This window comes from Ischnura elegans, assembly GCF_921293095.1.
Source record: "Ischnura elegans chromosome 13 unlocalized genomic scaffold, ioIscEleg1.1 SUPER_13_unloc_1, whole genome shotgun sequence".
In the NCBI taxonomy this organism is placed as follows: Eukaryota; Metazoa; Arthropoda; class Insecta; order Odonata; family Coenagrionidae; genus Ischnura; species Ischnura elegans.
In genome coordinates this window covers 8,906,660-8,925,348 of record NW_025791657.1, presented here as the reverse complement: position 1 = coordinate 8,925,348, position 18,689 = coordinate 8,906,660, and the positions used below count along the sequence as shown (strand labels likewise).

Sequence of the window (18,689 nt, the reverse complement as noted above, 5' to 3'; positions counted from 1 at the left end):
GAGTGAAAAGATTAGCTGATAGGAGAACTGAGTGGAGAGCTGCGTCAAACCAATCCTAGGATTATTGACCAGTGATGATGATAATGGGACTAGCCACGGTGATAACTTTCACGGAGTCACCCACAATGCTCAAAAGCATTGTGGGTGGTTTCGTAAAAGTTATCACCATGGCTAGTCCCAGTACATATACTTAAATGACCATATAAGTAGCTAATACTAATCACCATTACATGTATTGATTTTGCTGATGCTACTATAGCCACTGTTGGAGTGATCAATTTTTGGTAAAAGACATCGATATGCAACCAAGACTATTTACTTTTCAGCATCAAGAACTTCAAGCTAGCATTTTCTTTGGAAACATTATCCAAATGAACTGAAATTGACCTATGCTACACTGTAGCGCTTCTTTCGCGTAATAGCTTACTCTTAAAGCCCTTACGTCAAAGCACTTGCCGATCGTTTCAAGTGTTCCTGGGTATGCCCTAGGTACACCAGCCTCCCCGACTTGCAAGCTTGCACTAGCCATCTGCCCTGTGGATGGAACACGACTCGAGTTCTGAAATGTCAGCAGAATGGAGAAAGATCACCCGGCTGGAAACCCGAATAGCTTTCCTGGACTTATTTAAGAGGATGAGATTGACTGCTTTCCAGGTTGTTCGCTAAAATATAATATACAAATCCCCTGACTTACTATAATCACTAACTCATTTCCTGAAAAGATCCCCACTGCTCATTCTAATACTGAAATTTCGAATTTCTCCTGAATGAGTTTTCAATTAACTATTAAAACGTTTGAAGATAAAACCAATGCAAATAAGAAGGGATGGGCGGATCCTTGATTTTCGGAGCCAGATCTTTCGGATCGGATATTTTCGGATCCAAATGCATTTTCTAATTCCTGATGCTGAGATTCACCCGATGATTGTTCAATCTCTTGGGAAGAGTCACACTATGTGCCAGTCGTATTTTGCCTTTTTTATTTTCCACGGCTGAATTTCTGCTACGTAACCTCTGCGAAAGCTTTCAAACAAAACGGTTCATGATTAGGACAAGAATCGCATGCGACGGCGCCTTTGAAGATATAATAGGAACTCTTTCCACCCTTATTCATTGCATTCACAGAAGCTATTACTCAAAAATTTGGATCCAGATCCGATGTCTTCCGCGACTTTGGATCCGATGTATCCGATGAAGGGCAATATCCGCGGATATTTGGATCCGAGGTATCCGATCCGACCATCCCTAATTAAAACATTTGAAGATAAAAGCAATACAAATAAGGGTTGAGCTGCACAATAAATGCAAGTAATCATGTACCACCAGTGGCGAGACAGATAAAACTAAGAGCTATGAGGGCATATTGAAAAGTTAGGTCTCCAAAAACACCATTTCCAAATCCCCAAGTCACCATGTGGAATATGACAACAGCACTGCATTTGAAATCAATCGATTCAGATTTGACTTTGTGAAAATCCTTGTTGAAATGAAAAATAAACAACCTTGGTAACTTCAAAAATGATGCCTCAGCATTGAAACGCGTCGTAACAATCAAAACTTCCAGTGAAAAGTTACGAAGGTTTTTCATTTTTTATTTCAGCGCTACATTTCTTGGTTCCTACACCAAAGTGTAGCATCACCCATGTGGTCATAGCCCGTTCAGTAGCTACATAGCTGTACTTAAGGATGGGGCTCCCACTTAGCTCACCCACTGCGACAGCTGCCTGTCCTTACGCTACTGCACTCACAGTTTTTTGTTATCTTCATAGGATTCTACCCCCGAACGCGGAGGGTACAGCAGGCGGTGGACAGAACGTATATCCCGAGCGGCAGAGAGAGAAATGGCACAGGGAGTCATTCCGAGGAGACATGAGCGCAAGGATTACCGCAGGCAATCAGCTATTTTTACTGGGAGTGTTTTTTTTTCTTTTTGTCGAGGCTAGTGCCAGGAGTGTAGTTAGTTGAGGATAAGTCTATCCCTTATTTGTTATACCATGTCCCCTCCCATATTCCTGGTGATGTAAAGTGAGTGGTTTGGACACTAGCACAATCCTCCCAACTTTCTGAGGGAATTACTCCCTCCAACAGGGGAGTTGTCACCACTCCGAGTACGGGCAGAATTATTTTTCCCCTTTATGCTGCATCCCATACTGGTGGCCAGAAATCCGACACCTTACGACGAGCCTAGACCCACGGCCTAACCTGTGGCTCAACCGTGACTCCACCAAGTGCAAACTATGCTCAGTCACTCGATGAAAGATTTTCCCGATTGACATTCATCCCTAGTTAATGGAAGTGTACGGTGTACGATGAACCTAGACCCACGGCTTAACCCATCAGCACCCAAAGTTTTTTTAAATTCATACATATTTCACTTTAAAAAATATGATACATATGAGCTCAATACAATGAAAACAATTCAAACTTACTGAATAATTTAGGAAACCTACTAACCATGTTCACCGAAATGTACTCTAAAATTCACATATTAAATGCATTGCAGGAGTATTGGCTCAGCACTGCACTGGGTGCGATATGGCACCAGTTAATCCCTAGTTAATGGTAGTGTACGGTGAGAAGTGTATAGACATCAAAAATGTGATGAAATGCGGACAGGAGTTTCCCATTGGATGGAAAAACGTCCATGGTGAGCAGAGCAGTCAGGGTGGGGAATCAACAGCAGCTTAAATTGACAATATGGCATGCAATAACCGGAGAATTACTCTTCATGAGATAAAGAAATGTCTTGATGAAGGCTGTAGCTACATCTCTGTGCAGAACAATGGGTCAGAGGTCCTCCGTTACGACACGGTTTCTGCCAGATGAGTCTCATAGGAGTATGTCTGCATCATGACAGTGCACGTTCACATGTGTCATATCAAACGACCACCCTATTCCATGAATTTGGTTGGGATATCATACACCACCCTACTTACCACTCTGACATAGGCCGAAGCGAATACCACTTTGTTTCCCTTCCTCAAAAAACACCTAAGGGGACAGAAATTAAAGTCGGACCAGTGCAAGAAGTAGTCGTCAGTTAAAAATACAGGGAGAGCAGTACAACACGAGAAATAAAAAGCCAGTAACAATAATGCCAAAAAGTAATTATCCTCAGGGCAACTATTTAGAAAAATAACTTAGTGTTCCCCTTTTCCAATGATGGAGACAAAGTTGAAAATAAACTGATTATTCAGGATGAAAAAAATAGGAGACCTTAAAATTAATAAGGACGCTTCCGCGGTGAGTTGAAAGGCGATTGTTTTTCGGGTTCCTTTTGTGTTGACTCATATATTGCTTACTTAAAAAAAACTAATAAATCCCAATCAATACCTTTCGTTTTCTTCGATGAAAGAAACAATCTTTTTATTTGTTAAACCAAACAAAACGCAATAGCCAACCCCTGGAAAAAAGTGAATATGATTGCGCTTGTTTTACAATTCTACCTAATTTTCCAAATAATTTAAATTGGACCAAATGTGAAGCAAATTTTTGCACTTATTTGACCAGGTTCTATGTTAACCTTTTTTATGAGCGCTGTAATTTACATTTGGAAACTCGATTCTCAGCCAAGTGCTCAATCCTGGTTATTTATGCTATTTTTTCAATAAACCAGTCCTAATGGTAAAAACCTTAGCTCAATTAAGACGTACAAATCTTAGTAACAATCTTCACTGCAAAAAAAGCATCATTTCAATAAGCCATAAAGAAAATTTCCCTAGCCACTGATCCAAGTAGTTAGCCCCTTCAAGACGGTGGAGTTCCCCCCTCAGCATGACTGCTGTACTGAGTCTCAAAAAGACTCTTCCGTCCCCTCCGTACGGAGCACTTTTGCTGGACCTTTGTTACGAAGGGTGTCACAGATAATCACACACTCTCAGCTCACTCAAGCTCAGCTTTTTCGACCCTTCCTAGTGGGGACTAGGATATATCTTAGACTCCAGAGGGTAGCTGGGCTCCATTCTTTTGGAATTTATAACCCTACCAGCGGCATTGGTTTGCAGTCAATCATACTCTATTTATATTAATTAGCTACATGGACAACTGTTGCTCGAACGTAAATTGCAGACTTTCAATTGAATTCCTTGTTTTATTCTGAGAATTATCGAATTTTGAACAAAGCTCTACCAACAATTTTAATGCAGCAACAATTTTCATGCTGATGTTTATACCAAAATCGTGATGTATGTTAATATTTTCCATATAATTTCATTCAAAAAATGTGAACGCTGCTCAAAAAGCAAATAATTCAATTCTTAGTTTATATTTTTTGAGAAGGGAACAAATATTTATTTTGCGACATGACTGGACGAACAATTGCATGACTGCAGTCCCTCACCACTAAGAGGGGTGATATAAGACGAGGGGTCTGGGTACCTGCTCTCGGATTTCAAGGGTAAAGCCTATGCCATGCTGTGTTGGGTCCCGAAGCAAAGACATCGCAGACCCACGACCATCATAAATGGGGAAGATCTAGGAAATTTATATATTCAGCATTCGTTCAACTGTGTAGGAAAATCTTCGACCAAAATTTGTGGCTTTTCGTCTCCCCGGTCAAGAAATGTCCAGATGCATATTTTTGCATTTAGTAGGGAAAAGGTTAAATACTAAAAAAATCAGTAGAACAATATTTTGCTTGGGAAAATCATTATAAAAAACCACATAATTACAAAATCATTGAAAAGATAACTTCTCTCCCAATTTCAATTGGCAAGCAAACTAAAAAAAGAAAGTGTGGATGGATTTCTATTTCATTAGCGTCATCCTCCTCAATCATTTACGACAATAGGGTAGTTTCCTTCATTAAAGAAAAAGAAACGCATTGATTGCGATTCATTACCCACCATTAGTGTGTTTATAATATACAAATGATTTGGTTTTAGAAATACCAGTTTATGCAAATGGCAATGGTCAATTTTAACCACATATGAAAAAGGGCAGATTGGCGCCCATGCGATGCCACTCCACGAGACGTCACAGGGACCTAGTTTCCATACGAGTAGATATGAGTTTTACATCATCTGAGATTACCATTGCATGCATGAGGCACAGAGCTCAGAGTAACATGTCTTAATAACCACCTATTAAAACTGGCTATTGTTAGAAAGTTTCCTTCGTTTGATAAGGTATTATTAATCCATAATTAAGCCAAGCTCTACCTGCTAGCAGCCTGCATAGGCAGCCTGCGCCTAGCAGCGCTCTAAGCCTCGCCCTTAGGTAACCTCACTTTGCAGCAGCAGGAACCAGAATGACATCACACGGGCTTTTCCCAGCATTCATTCTTAGCTGTCGCATTTTCACGTGCTTGAAAATTTCCACTTTTCATTTAATTGCAAAAAAATAGATATCGTGATTTAAGAATCTATAAGTGTGAAATGCATACTCCAGGAGTAATAATCTCTCGATTAAGGAAATAAAAAAAATTATAGGAAACCACCCTATTCCTCCATGTATTTATTTCCCTTCTGAGCACTCACCCAATGCTTCTGGTGTAGACTCATGGGCCATAGTGATTCCCTCATTTGGCTCCCCATCCTCCATAAATTCAGGCTGAAAGTAAGAAATTTATGAATTTTTATGAAAGGCTCGACCAAATAATTTATAAAACGTATTGCATCAAAATTTTTGAGGCCCTCCAAAGTATTTTCTCAACAAAACAACTTTCTTACAACACAAATAAAGTTCAAAATTTTCCCACTACTCTCAACCAGGAAGTGGTCATTGAATAATATTACATTTGTATCGTAATATTATATTTATTAGATAACTCTGCCAGTGATTTCTTTTCGTATGCTACCCTATCATAACTAAGGTTATATTGGTGATAGTTTCATCTCTGAATTACAATTATAATTATAATAACATATATAGTTCAATTTCCAGTAGGAAGGAAAAGGAGCTCATAATATATTACCAACAAATTAAAAGTCATTATTCATTTGCGAGAAAAAGTGAAGGCATAATTTTGAAACGAGGCAATATTTTTGGAAAAAACATCACTGTCAACAAAGTAAAAATCTGTACAAATAAAACAAAATGACATCGATTTTTGTCCAAGTAATAACTGGACAAAAATGCACTTTTATGTAAACACTCTTGATTAATAGTTTACAAGACCTCAGTTGACACCAAGGTCACAACCCAGCCACTGCAAGATGTCCAATGGACTTCCATTTGACATACAGAAGTCTCTTATGGACATCCTTTGGATGTCATTCAGATGACATCCAATGAGGGTCACTACAAAGACATCCATTTGGAGGCTCTAGAATGATATCCAAAGGACATGATATAAAAAAGATCGTAATAATATAAATTATATAAATTTATGACTTCTTAAAGTTGCTGGAGATGAGTATTTCCACCAGCAGTTCAAGTCATCAGTCTTGAGTTTTCCTATTCCTGAAGGCCATTTTGGAACTAACACCCATGTCTTACAACTATCAACCAACTGACTTCGATCGATTTAGCCAGAAATCGAGTACCATCAATACAAGATGTCTACTGGCAACATATTACCAATGCTATGCGTATTATCATGAACAATGTTGATGTACTGTCACCCAAATACAGTAGTAGTTATCGACATTGAGTAGTAAATCTATGATCATCTGACAGTGCAGTGTATTTTTTTGATTTTGTGGAATTTTTCCAGATTCCTCCAAAGGGTATCAACGGCTAATCGGATAAGCAGATTGTTTATTATTAAAATTCGTATTTCACAGAGTTTATACTAATCATATAATTGTGAATCTGTTTTTTTCAAGTGAATTTCTTAAATGTGATTACTATGCAGATACATATCTAGTAGGCTCAAGTTTAACTTTGATAACTAATCAGATGTTATGATTGCACTAAAATCAAATGCTTGCTTTTTATCAAATTATACGTTTACTTTGAAAGTGTGATTCCTCAAGGCTGGAATCTACAATAGAAACACAGTAGCATATTTTAGTAATTCTAGGTTTGAGACAGCGTGCTTTTGCAGAGAACATAAATGCAAAACAATAAGGTTTTGCGATTACCACAATGACAACATCTGATTCTATGAGAAAATTCGAGTAGGACGACAACAGTTTTCCTCTCATGGCACCAAATCTTGTAATATTTTATGGTAAGTAGGATTACAAACTATGTATTTGCCTTGAGTGCAATCAATGGATGTGATGAAAGCCTATAAGAATTTGCATTAAAATTTTGAAACTTGGTTAGCCTAAAGAAAAATATTTGGGCCACATTGTATTAATGTTTCAATTTTTCAAATATAACTTTGATTTTTCTGTTACTGTCAAAATCCGGTTGGACAATTCCATTAAAAGAGCATTCAATAGAATACATTATCTTTACGACGACATGCTTAATAAGAAAATGCAACCAACAGTCTCAGTGTTAGTCTCCAAGAGTTTGGCATGGACTATATACATATATTCAAGAAATCCGCTTGATGAAAATGCTCCTCAATATATAGAATACAAAATCTGGTTAGCAGGAATTTTTATCATCTACTAACCTAGGAGCTGATGAAACAAGCAAAAGGACTTCAGTGGTTGAAACCCTTTGAGGGACTTAGACCGATTCAAAAAAAGGCAAACAGAAGGGGGAAAAGGCTTCCTTCTCCTTCTCTTGTGTTACGAACATAAGGCCCGGCGCAGAACCCCCATTGATATAAGGCCTGGAGACAAAATCCCCTGCTGACAAAACGCCTGATGACAAAATCCCCGGGTGACAAAATCCACAATGACTTTTCACTTTTCTTGGGCTGAATCATGATTTTACATCGTTTACCATGTTTCTATGGACAAAAAACATCACTTTTTGTAAATTATTTTACTGAAACCTAACCTAGCCTGAATGGGCTGAAGCATCCTTTTACATTTTTAAAAGAATTAGGAAAACAATTCAATAAATAATTGAAGTTGATATTTCACTATAAATTCAAACAATTATTAACAAAATACAATAATACATAATTCAAATTAAAGCAAACAAAATGCTTTTCACTTTCATCAACTTATTTTTTAACTTTTTCACTTCATGCTGTGTAGCTTATTTTGAGATAAGAACACTTATTTCACTTATTACAGAAGATTTCGTTTTAATGGCTCCAACGGTTACTTGTGGCAGCCTCTTTATTGGGGCAGATCTTGCAGAATAGAACCCAGAAGAGGATTATCCCAGAGTATTCTCCGCTTAATTGGCACTGCATGTCGCTTTATTGGGCCAAGAGTCGGCAACGTAGACTATACTAGCGACTAAATTAAAATATTTTGTTTTCAAAATTCTATTTTTTTATATTTTCCTCCTTTGATTTACTCTTATATTTCACAAATGTTCCTATTCTTGCCCTGTTTTGAAAGCTCTTGTTGTTATACTCTCCGCAAGAGGATAGAACTTTTCTTTAATAGGACTTAGTAAATGACACTCATTCAGTATCGCCCGAGGATGTGAAAAATATATTTTTAGCTAAATTGTTGTAATTCTTAAACATGATAATAAATTAACTAAACTCGCTTATTTATTTATCAAATTAATTGTTTCATAAACTTGAGTTGCATTATAAACAGGGGCCAATCCAGGATTTCTTTTTGGGGGGGGGGGAAAGCAAGGCCGTATCCAGGATTTTGTTCTGGGGAGGGCACAAGGATACCCTGTAATACAAAATAAACGCAATGATAATAGGGCTTTATTAAAATCTTCCATATTTTTTAAGGTTCTGGGGGGGGAACGTGCCCCCGTGCCCCCCCTGGATTTTCCTATAATTATAAACATTCTTTAGTCTTCTTTCCATCATTTCAACATTTTTTTATCCCATACACAGGATAGTTCGCTTAGTTGGGGCAAAGTGCACAAGTACTGATATGTCCCAATTAACCAAAATCCACTATAGTACCTTTGAATCGAGTGGGTGGCTAAAATGCTGTGTAGAAAGAACAATTTTCGATCATGTATGATAATGAAAACATATTGAGATTTAACACCAAGTCTATCCTTCATCTATTAATTTCATTGGATTACAGGAATTCCATACATACCTTGGTATTCTCCTTGGGAGATGGTTCCTTCTTGGCACCAATCAGGTTCCACTTGAGGTCTGTCACCATGGCTCCTGAGCTCTCGACTTCCATCTCCTTACCATGGGAAGCAGTAGAGGGCTGGGCCTGCAAGAGAATCTGCAAGCATCATCATTAACACATTCACTGCGGAGCACGTCAATTGACGTGGTCCCATCTAAGCTGAGATACGGGGAACGTCAATTGATGTGCACTGCCAGTCGGGCCGGGAGCCCTTTCTCCGCCTCCATACATGACTAAAATCCACTTGTATCTTCCGTTTGCGTGTATAGCGTTTAGCAAGCTTTCCTCTTTCGAAGAATGAGTGGCGTTTGTATAAAGCAGTATTTGATGGAAGTTATGGAGCGGAAACCTCCCTCTAATTTTCTTTCTTATTTAAATGGCTGATTTGACGACTTGAATGAAAATCAGGCCCATATTGAATGTGTTAATTTTTGAAATACAGAAATATATAAATACTTTTGAGAATTTGTCACAGGAATAAAATTGAAGCTTGATTTTTATGGATGCATTCTTCATACTACCTTGCAAGCAGCCTCAAGGAAATCCATAAATGAATGAATACTTTTATTATGCTTCAGGTAGAACCTGTGACAGCTAATAAACACAAGATGCATATCATGCTCCAACTAAATATTTAAAAAAATAAATAGCATTTTGACAAAAATATAACAGCAGCGATACAAAGTCATTGTTCAGCTTTCATGATTATTTAGGATCATTGCAAGGCTTAACAAGCTGTAAACTTTCAGACAAAAATGGTGACATATTCAATATCAAATAACAAAAAAATATAGGTTCTAACAAAGATAATTAGGATCACACATTTGTGTAAATTAATTTACAGAAAGTTTTGATAGCATCGTAAAATGAAGATGATAAACTAACCTTAGCCCTGGATTTCAAATGGGAGTAAAGCCTTTCTTTAAATGATTGAAGTGAACAAGTTGTTTTAATACATAGCGGTAGAGAGTTCTAGAATCTGGATGCTGTTAGCTGAACCAAAAGTTAGTAATTTTAATATTTTAAAATTAGGTTTTTTTGAATTTACCACTTCACTAATTACCTAATACCTCTTATTTACATTACCTAGCAAAAGCCATGCGATGATCCCCTGAGCAATAGTTTCCGTAGTTGTAAAACTCCAGATATAACCTCACTCATAACAAAAACTTGTGTGTGGGTAACACTACGCATAGATATATCAGAAATGGTCCCCTTAGGGACCATCCTTTGCATCCACATCAGCACGCCTACCAGAAGGGCAGGTCTGTGGAAACTGCACTCCACAACCTAGTCTGTAGGATAGAGAATGTACTGGAACATGGTTTGTATGGGTTTGGAGCGTTTCTAGATATAGAAGGAGCCTTCAACAATACATCCTTTGAACAAATCTGCCTGGCAGCGGACAGGCATGGAATCCATACACATATTGTGAGATGGATTAGATACATGCTTGAGCAAAGAACTGTTACCGCCCGTCTTGGAGGGAGCTCGCTGACGGTGACTGTGACAAGAGGATGTCCACAGGGTGGGGTGTTGTCCCCATTAATATGGAATATGGTAGTCGACAGTCTGCTGTCAAACCTCCACAATACCGGTGTATTCACACAAGGATATGCTGATGATATCGTGATCTTAGTTTCAGGCAGATTCCTAGACACAGTATGTGAGCTTTTGCAGAAAGCCCTGGACAAAAAAGCCCAGTGGTGTTCCGAAACAGGACTCTCTGTTAATCCAGAGAAGACCAATCTTGTTCTCTTCACTAAGAAAAGGAAGAGAGAGGGATTTACTTCCCCTTACCTCTTGGGAAAGAGACTAACACCGTCCTCATCGGTCAAATATCTTGGAGTCACCCTAGATTCCAAGCTCAACTGGAGAGAGCACATAGATAGCAAACTCAAAAAAGCATGTGCCTCATTATGGACATGTAGAAGAGCCCTTGGTAAATCATGGGGCCTTCAACCCAGAGCCTTTAGCTGGCTATACAATGTAGTGGTGAAACCTAGTTTCCTCCACTGCTCAATTGTATGGTGGAAAAAGACCAAACAAATTACTGTTAGGAACAAGCTTAACCACCTACAAAGAATGGCCTGTATGGGCATTACAGGAGCAATGAGGACGACTCCAACCTTGGCGATGGAAACTCTGCTGAACCTTCCCCCACTTTATGTGGAAGCAGTGGTTCATGCAACAGCCACGTTATACAGATTGAGAAATCTAGGCATGTGGTACAACAGTTGAAATTTCTCTGGACACAGACAACTGTGGACGGGACTGAGGGAGTCTAGCACCATTTTTGAGATGGGGTCGGATTCCATGATGGCGACGTTCAATTCTTCACCGCCTCTTTTTAAAACCCATTTCCCAAACAGGGAATGCTGGGCAAAAGAAGAGGGGAAAACCCTTCATAATGGTGCCCAAGTGTGGTTCACCGATGGCTCCATGAAAGAAGGGAAAGCAGGGGCAGGCGTTTACAGCCATTCCCCCCCTAGGAGCATACATGTTCCCCTAGGAAGATATGCCACAGTGTTTCAGGCAGAAATCTTTGCTATCCTAACCTGTGTGCACGCCATTGAGGAGACAGGTCTCTACAAGAGACCAATCCATATATGCACTGACAGTCAGGCTGCTCTAAAAGCCCTGAACTCACCTTGGTGCAGATCTAAACTATTGGCTGAATGCTACAAGGCTCTCAATATTTTGGGCAGCCGTTGCAAAATAGAACTTTTCTGGGTACCGGGACATTCAGGTATCACCGCAAACGAGAAGGCAGATGAACTGGCAAAGGCCGGCGCTGAACAGAATCCAATTGGCCCAGAACCAATTGTGCCAGTTGCCCCATCAATGGGGATGGCTGCAATCAAAGTGTGGGGATCAACCCAACACTTAAAGATCTGGCGAGAAACACCGGGTTTACGTCAGGCAAAAACCCTTATAGGAGAGATCTCTCCTAGACTCGAGAGAAGACTTCTTCTTATGAACAGAAGTCAAGTGCGGATGGTAGTAGGCCTGCTTACGTGTCACTATCACGTAATGAGACATATGCACCTGCTGGGGATAGCAGACTCTGATAGGTGTAGATGGTGTGAGATGGAAGAGGAAACAACAACTCATCTAATATGCGAGTGTCCCGCAATCATGAGGACTCGATATAGACACCTGGGCTCACCTTTTATAGAGCCCAAGGAAGTAAGAGATCTTCCCATTGGGGACCTTTTGTCCTTCGTTAAGGACATTGGCCTCTATGGGTGATCCATTATCGGTGGTTAGCACAATGGACCTATAGGTCTAAGTGCCCTGGGAGCTGATCCCTCACCGCATAAACTAATCTATCTATCTAACACTATGCATAAGATTCCAGAGCAAATAGGTAATGAAATAGATGCAATAAATGTAAAAATGGTCTATAACGTAGAATTTAGTATATTTTGGGTTATAATTCAGTTAAATAACATCAAACGCTTTGGTTAGTAAAATAACTAGGGCAGTTTAGATATAATGGTAGGACATTCTGAGTTAATGAAAAAGAGAAATCCGAAGATTAACTCCTTATTAGATAAAATTTGAATAAATACAATGGGGAAATGTGAAGATTTGTATTACTTTAAATGCACAGTTAATAAACCGTGCATCCTAGAGATGTAGTAAATACAAATTCTATAATGTCTGTTTCACTAAAACACCATCAGTTTGACTGGAAATGACTGAATCCTTCACAATTTATTTGCTCAAAAGGTATCAGACAGTGCTTTCAAGTGTATGATTTCAACATGGTGGGAATGCAATACACCTGTGATAAAATATAAATAACAAATGATAATTTACACATTTAAATATATCTCTCCACTATCGACCACAGTTTCAACACTCATTGTCTCTTGAAAGGTCTCATATCCTTACAATGAGACAAATTATGCAGCATTGAGATTAGCTTTTAGTGATGCATGAAGGGAGAAAGGAACGGTCAGTAGAATATCATGGACACAGAGAGCGTTCTACAAAAAAGAAGAATATACTCACAGCTGAGAATACAAATCCAGAAGTAAGGATACGATGCACCACACACTACATACGGAGCATATTTATAAACGGCAGCAAGGCTTCAAAATTGACAGCTACAGAAAAGTAAAGAGAGGAGGCATTCAAAATGTGTTGCTCCTGAAGAATGTTGAAGATATAAGGGGTCGACAGAGTGAGTACCAAGGAAGAGCAGAGAACAGGAGATAAAGGAATTCTCTTAAAAATGATGACCTAAAAAAGAAAATCCCAAAAAGAAAAGGACACGTGTGCTGTAAGAGGGGAAAGTAATGCTTCTGAATGTGTTCCATGCATCAGATTATTAAGTGTGTACAAGAGAAGAAGACCGTATAAATGGAAAGAAATGCAGATAGCCGAGAGCAATTGAGGGCTGTATAAAACCAATTTTAGGATTGCTGACATATGATGGCAATAAAGTATAGATGCATTTCAAGTTCAACTTACAATAAATAGTTCATAAATAGTATAACCTGATCGGAGGATGCTTCATTCACCAGTTTGATTGGGATGGCATCAGTAAAATCACTGTGCACACATCCACCTTCATTATCACTGATTTGATCTTCTTTAAAAGGAGAGGACCTGTATGTTCCAAAATCACCCTAATGGAAAGAGAAATAGTCATTGATAAACATTTTAATCAATTGTTACAAGCTTTGGTGTAACTATGGGGGGATGAGGGGATAGATCTCCCCAAAGCCTCAGTGAAATATAAAAAAACATTGAAAACTATTGTCTAGTTTTGACATAAAATAACTGCATCCGCATTAAATTTGAAGTGCCAAAATTATGTAAAATATATTCCCAGGCATGGCATTTTCAAAAATTTCCCGGGACCCCCCATTGCCTAGGGGGGTTCACACCCCAGAACCCTTCATCCATCCCAAAGCATATACCTAGTTACACCACAGGTAAAAAGAAACAAAATTGATCATGCACAAAACTTGAATTACAGGATTTCAGTAGAAATTAAATAAGCCCTCGTGAACAATTCTGGCGCCTCTGTAGAAAACCATAACTTAACCAAAAATATTTGGCCAATGAAGTTATTATTCCTTCTGATTTAATCTAATAACTCAAACTCCATAAGTGGAACTCAAATCATCATTATAAATACACAAGGAAAAGGAGAAGAGGCAAAATCCCATTAGAATAGAAAGGGAAGTTATGCATTCTACTTATTATAATGCACAATTGTAAATTGAGCACAATTACTCTATCTTTATGATGTTTGAAATACAAAAGTGTAAAAGTGATTTTGTGCATGTTATTTCATGATTAAGTGTGTTTCTATACCCTAAGGAACACCAAAGTTAAAAATGGAAGGTGAGTATAGTTATAAGGTCAACACTCTGTTCGTTGGATGGGACGTTAAGCTGTGGTTTTTCGTTAAGAGCAGGCTAATGCCGACGCCAGGTTTCTCTCCACCCTTCCTTATCTATCGTTCCCACATAGCACAAATGACCTAAGCCGTAGGTCGCCTCCTCCAAATATCATTCCGCAATCAACCAAGATTATTAATTAATAGCCAGCCGTCCGAAGATTGATATGTTGTAGCTCACCACTCACCTCTACTGTCAGCAATAGGGTGGTTTCCTATTAGTTTTTAATCACCAAAATCGAAAGATTATTACTCCTGGAGTACGTTTTTCACTCTTTTAGATTTTTTAATGATGATATCTATTTTTTGCGATGAAATGAAAAGTGAAAATATTCAAGTGTGCAAAAATGCGACGGCTAAGTATGAATGCTGGGAAAACCCCGTGTGATATCATTCTGGTTCCCAATATCGCCATGAGAGGTGACCTTGGGGCTATGCTTTGAGCGCTGATACGATGCAGTAGCAGAGTACCCTGCTAGCTGGTAGTGCTTGGTTTAAATAAGGATTATTATTATTCCCCTATAAAACGAAGGAAGCTTTCCGACCATTGGCAGTTTTAACAGGTGATTATTAAGAGACGTTTCCCTGAGCGCTTTGCCTCATACACACATTGGTAATCTCAGACGATGTAAAACTCCTGACTACTTTCATATAAACTAGGTCCCTGTGACTTCATGTGGAGTGGCATGGCATGGGTGCCAATCTGGCCTTTTTCAAATGCAGTTAAAATAGACCATTGCCATTTTTCAGAACTGGGATTTCAAAAACCAAATATTTTGTATATTATGAATACACTAATGGTCGGTAACAAATCACAATCAATTCCTTTCCTTTTCTTTGATGAAGGAAACTACCCTATTCTTTCATCATTCATATTAATCCACTGTTTTCTCTTCCTTATCACGGATTCTATACATCTCATTAGAGGCTTTCAACTTTTCTTAAGATCCAGAAATTACTCACATGATATTTCACAATTTCAATTTGATGTTTCCACCTTTGAATACCAATGAGTAGACACGTCTGCAAGGTTCACAAATTTGAGACATGTGCCATCTACATGCTCGATTAAATAACAAATGAGAAATGAGTTTCAACAAAGAGGGTACAATTTGGAGGCATGAAGGGGGATATTGATTTGTACCTCTCGAAAATCTCATGAAATATATGATGTCTGTGTTAAATCAAGCGAGGGAAAATGTTTCGAGTTCCTGCTGAAAGGTGTTGGGAAAATTCCACAACAGAATGAATTTGTATATTACCATAACTGTGCTAAAATAGCCAAGAGAGCACTTACCAAATCATCAGTGGCCAATGGGTCTGGGGCATTATCCGAATTTTCGGCTGTATTTGGTGGGTACATCACAGGATAATTCCCTTCACCAAGTCGGTCTTTGTTCTCCCCTTTCATATTAAACTTGAAGAGAATTATAGATGTCACCCATTAAATGCAAAATAATAATAACAAAGCATATATCCAATAATAATTAGGGATGGTCGGATCGGATACCTTGGATACCACGGATATTGCCCTTCATGGGATACATCGGATCCAAAGTCACAGAAGACATCGGATCTGGATCCAAAATTTTAAATAATAGCTGCAGTGAACGCAACGCCCCAATAAGGGTGGAAAGAGTTCCAATTCTATCATCAAATGTACCGTCGCATGGGATACTTGTCCTACTCATGAACTGTATTATTTGAAAGTTCTCGCACAGGTTACATCGGAGAATTACAGCCGTGGAAAATAGAAAAGGCAAAATAGGACTGGCGCTGGGTGTGACCCTTCCCAAGAGATTGAACAATCATCGGGGGAATTTCAGCATCAGGAACTTGAAAATGCATTTTGATCCGAAAATATCCGATCTGAAAAATTCTGCTCCGAAAATCAAGGATCCAATCTGAATCCTGTTCCGAGAAAAATCCTGGATCGTTCCATCCCAAATAATAATAATAATAATAACAATTTTAATGATGATAATTATAATCCCTATAATAATAAAAACTCTTTTCTTAAAACCATTCAAGCAGGCCAATATACTCATGAGATTCTTGTGCCTCACATATCAAACTCCTGAATATTAACATTCAGCTACTGCAATATTTAACCATCCTTTCACTTATTTTTTATAGATATTTATCGCCAATGCTTTTAACTCCCTCATGCACATTTGCAAGATTATGAAAATTAAAAAGATTTCAAAATGAAATTAGATTTTCATAATTTGGACATACAGTGTAATCCTAAAGGTAAAGGTATTCATGATCTAATGAGTCACTTTTGTATTGTTTCCAAAAATTGCACGGACAGTTTTTTTGACTTAGTCCACAAAATACTCGACTTGAGTGTTTCAACTTGCCACCATGTAGCAGCGTTCTCTGAGCCTTGTTCTGGGACGAATAGGAAGTTAGCATAGCAATGAACATACACTAACAACCTAGGCGGGGACACACGTAGGAATCTAAAATATTGAGCACAAAAGCCTGACCACATTTATAAATTCATTAATTAACAAAACATTAAAGCATTTGCTGATTTACTGAATGACTAAGGAAAGCATCAACATATATCGCAATGCGTTCCAGCGAATGCTATCGACGAAAGCTATTGACCACAAAGAAAAAGATGTACTTATTGCTCATTCTCATCCAGTATTAAGCACTTATAGTTCATGCTGCAGAAGCATCAGTCTTGTTTTGACATATATGGCATTAAAATTCCCAAAAAAAAAGAAGAGTACTACTTTTTCTGCGAACTGAAGACCAGAAATCCAGAAACCCTTTGGTCCCAAGATTTCCGGATTTGAAGTTCTCAACTGTATTTACCGCAACGACTGACATTCAGCAGAGGAATTTGTACAACTGAAGGTCTTTCAACTCTATACCTATATGATAATAAAACTTACCATCATATTGTCCAAGGGTGGTTCACACTCTGGCACAGGAATATATATTTCAGTCACTTGAACTGAGCATGGGATCTGTGAAGTTTCTTCGGATACATGTCGAATACAGTCCTTTGTCTCTGAAGAAGATCCTGGCTCATCTTCAGCTGCACCCTCTCCTTTGATACCCTGCAGAGAAATATACACTATTAAACAAATGAACTCCATCTGATTCAACAAATTAGGGAGGCTCCTAATCTTAATAAAACATTGGGTTTAATGTCTTCCGCTCATTTCTCATGGATGAGGACGGTCCTCGCTACATGCACGGATAAGGTTTCCTTGACATTAATGGAAGCTTACACAAGAGTGCGGACTATCCACATGCAGAGGAGTGGCCCTTTTGCCACACGGATTGGAACAAATCTATTAGGATCCGCAAATAATAATCTTCCTATATTTCTTACTGCCGTCAACAATAACCAAATATTGCCACTTCTAACTCTCCTGAGCTTATCATTGAACCGGTATTCTATTGGGAAAATATGAAAACTACTCACCCCGCAGTTATCTCTCGGTGATATTTTCCTCAGTTCTGTGTCCGATTCTAAGCAAATCTTTTTGAAAATACTGAAATCCTTGAGCTTTTCCAAACAAAGTGAACAAATGGTGGTGGGAAGGCCATCTCCCTCATCAACCTAAGAAAGCAATCAAGCAATACGTTAGAGACATACGGGCATAAAAGATATAAAGCAAACATTACGAAAACGAGAAATCTAAAAGATGAAACGTGGCACTTACTTGTAAACCGACTAAATCGTGTAGGGCATGCTTCACACTTATTTCGTATTCTACAGTCGAAGTGAATAAGTTGCAAAAATAATAATGATTCTTTCTACAAAGTCTGCACACGTCCCTCTCTGAATTCCTTTCTATCGAATCCGTGAAAATCCCGATGGTACGACTCATTTCTTCACTTCAATATTTCATTCAATCTTTAAATCGGCTCAATCATCCACTCAACACTGACAGAGATCATTAAGGTTGACTCGGGTATGAACAGCAGATTATGTAGATGGTCAGATCGGAAGAAAGAGTCAACCTTTTCGTAGACTCCACTGCAGTAAATCAAATCTTTAAGGTTCACATGTTTAAATAAGATAAGGCAGGCAAAGGTTTGTTTAAATTCGAGGTCTTTAGTTACGTATATCACCGCTGACTGATTATACGTATACAACAGGCCTACTATCGACAAATGACGTTGATTGATGACCTATATATTCTTGACTTTAACTGCATGAGTGCTAA

At 38.5% G+C, this 18,689-nt stretch overlaps 1 protein-coding gene across 4 annotated transcripts in view; it reads right to left on the bottom strand.

The window, feature by feature from the left end:
• The window catches only part of LOC124172223 (zinc finger protein 569-like), a 27,924-nt gene extending 9,401 nt beyond the window's left edge, over positions 1-18,523 (bottom strand). Inside the window, exons 1-7 of one of the 4 annotated variants that reach the window (XM_046551642.1) lie at positions 18,183-18,523; positions 17,942-18,079; positions 17,403-17,570; positions 15,791-15,910; positions 13,583-13,714; positions 9,033-9,170; positions 5,478-5,550 (exon numbers count right to left, since the gene is read on the bottom strand). In XM_046551642.1, the coding sequence (XP_046407598.1) occupies positions 5,478-5,550; positions 9,033-9,170; positions 13,583-13,714; positions 15,791-15,910; positions 17,403-17,570; positions 17,942-18,079; positions 18,183-18,350 (937 nt within the window). In that variant the 5' untranslated portion in view covers positions 18,351-18,523. The remainder of the gene's footprint in view (positions 1-5,477; positions 5,551-9,032; positions 9,171-13,582; positions 13,715-15,790; positions 15,911-17,402; positions 17,571-17,941; positions 18,080-18,182) is intronic. The other 3 variants (XM_046551643.1, XM_046551644.1, XM_046551645.1) reach the window with 3 other exon arrangements.
• Positions 18,524-18,689: the final 166 nt, after the last annotated feature.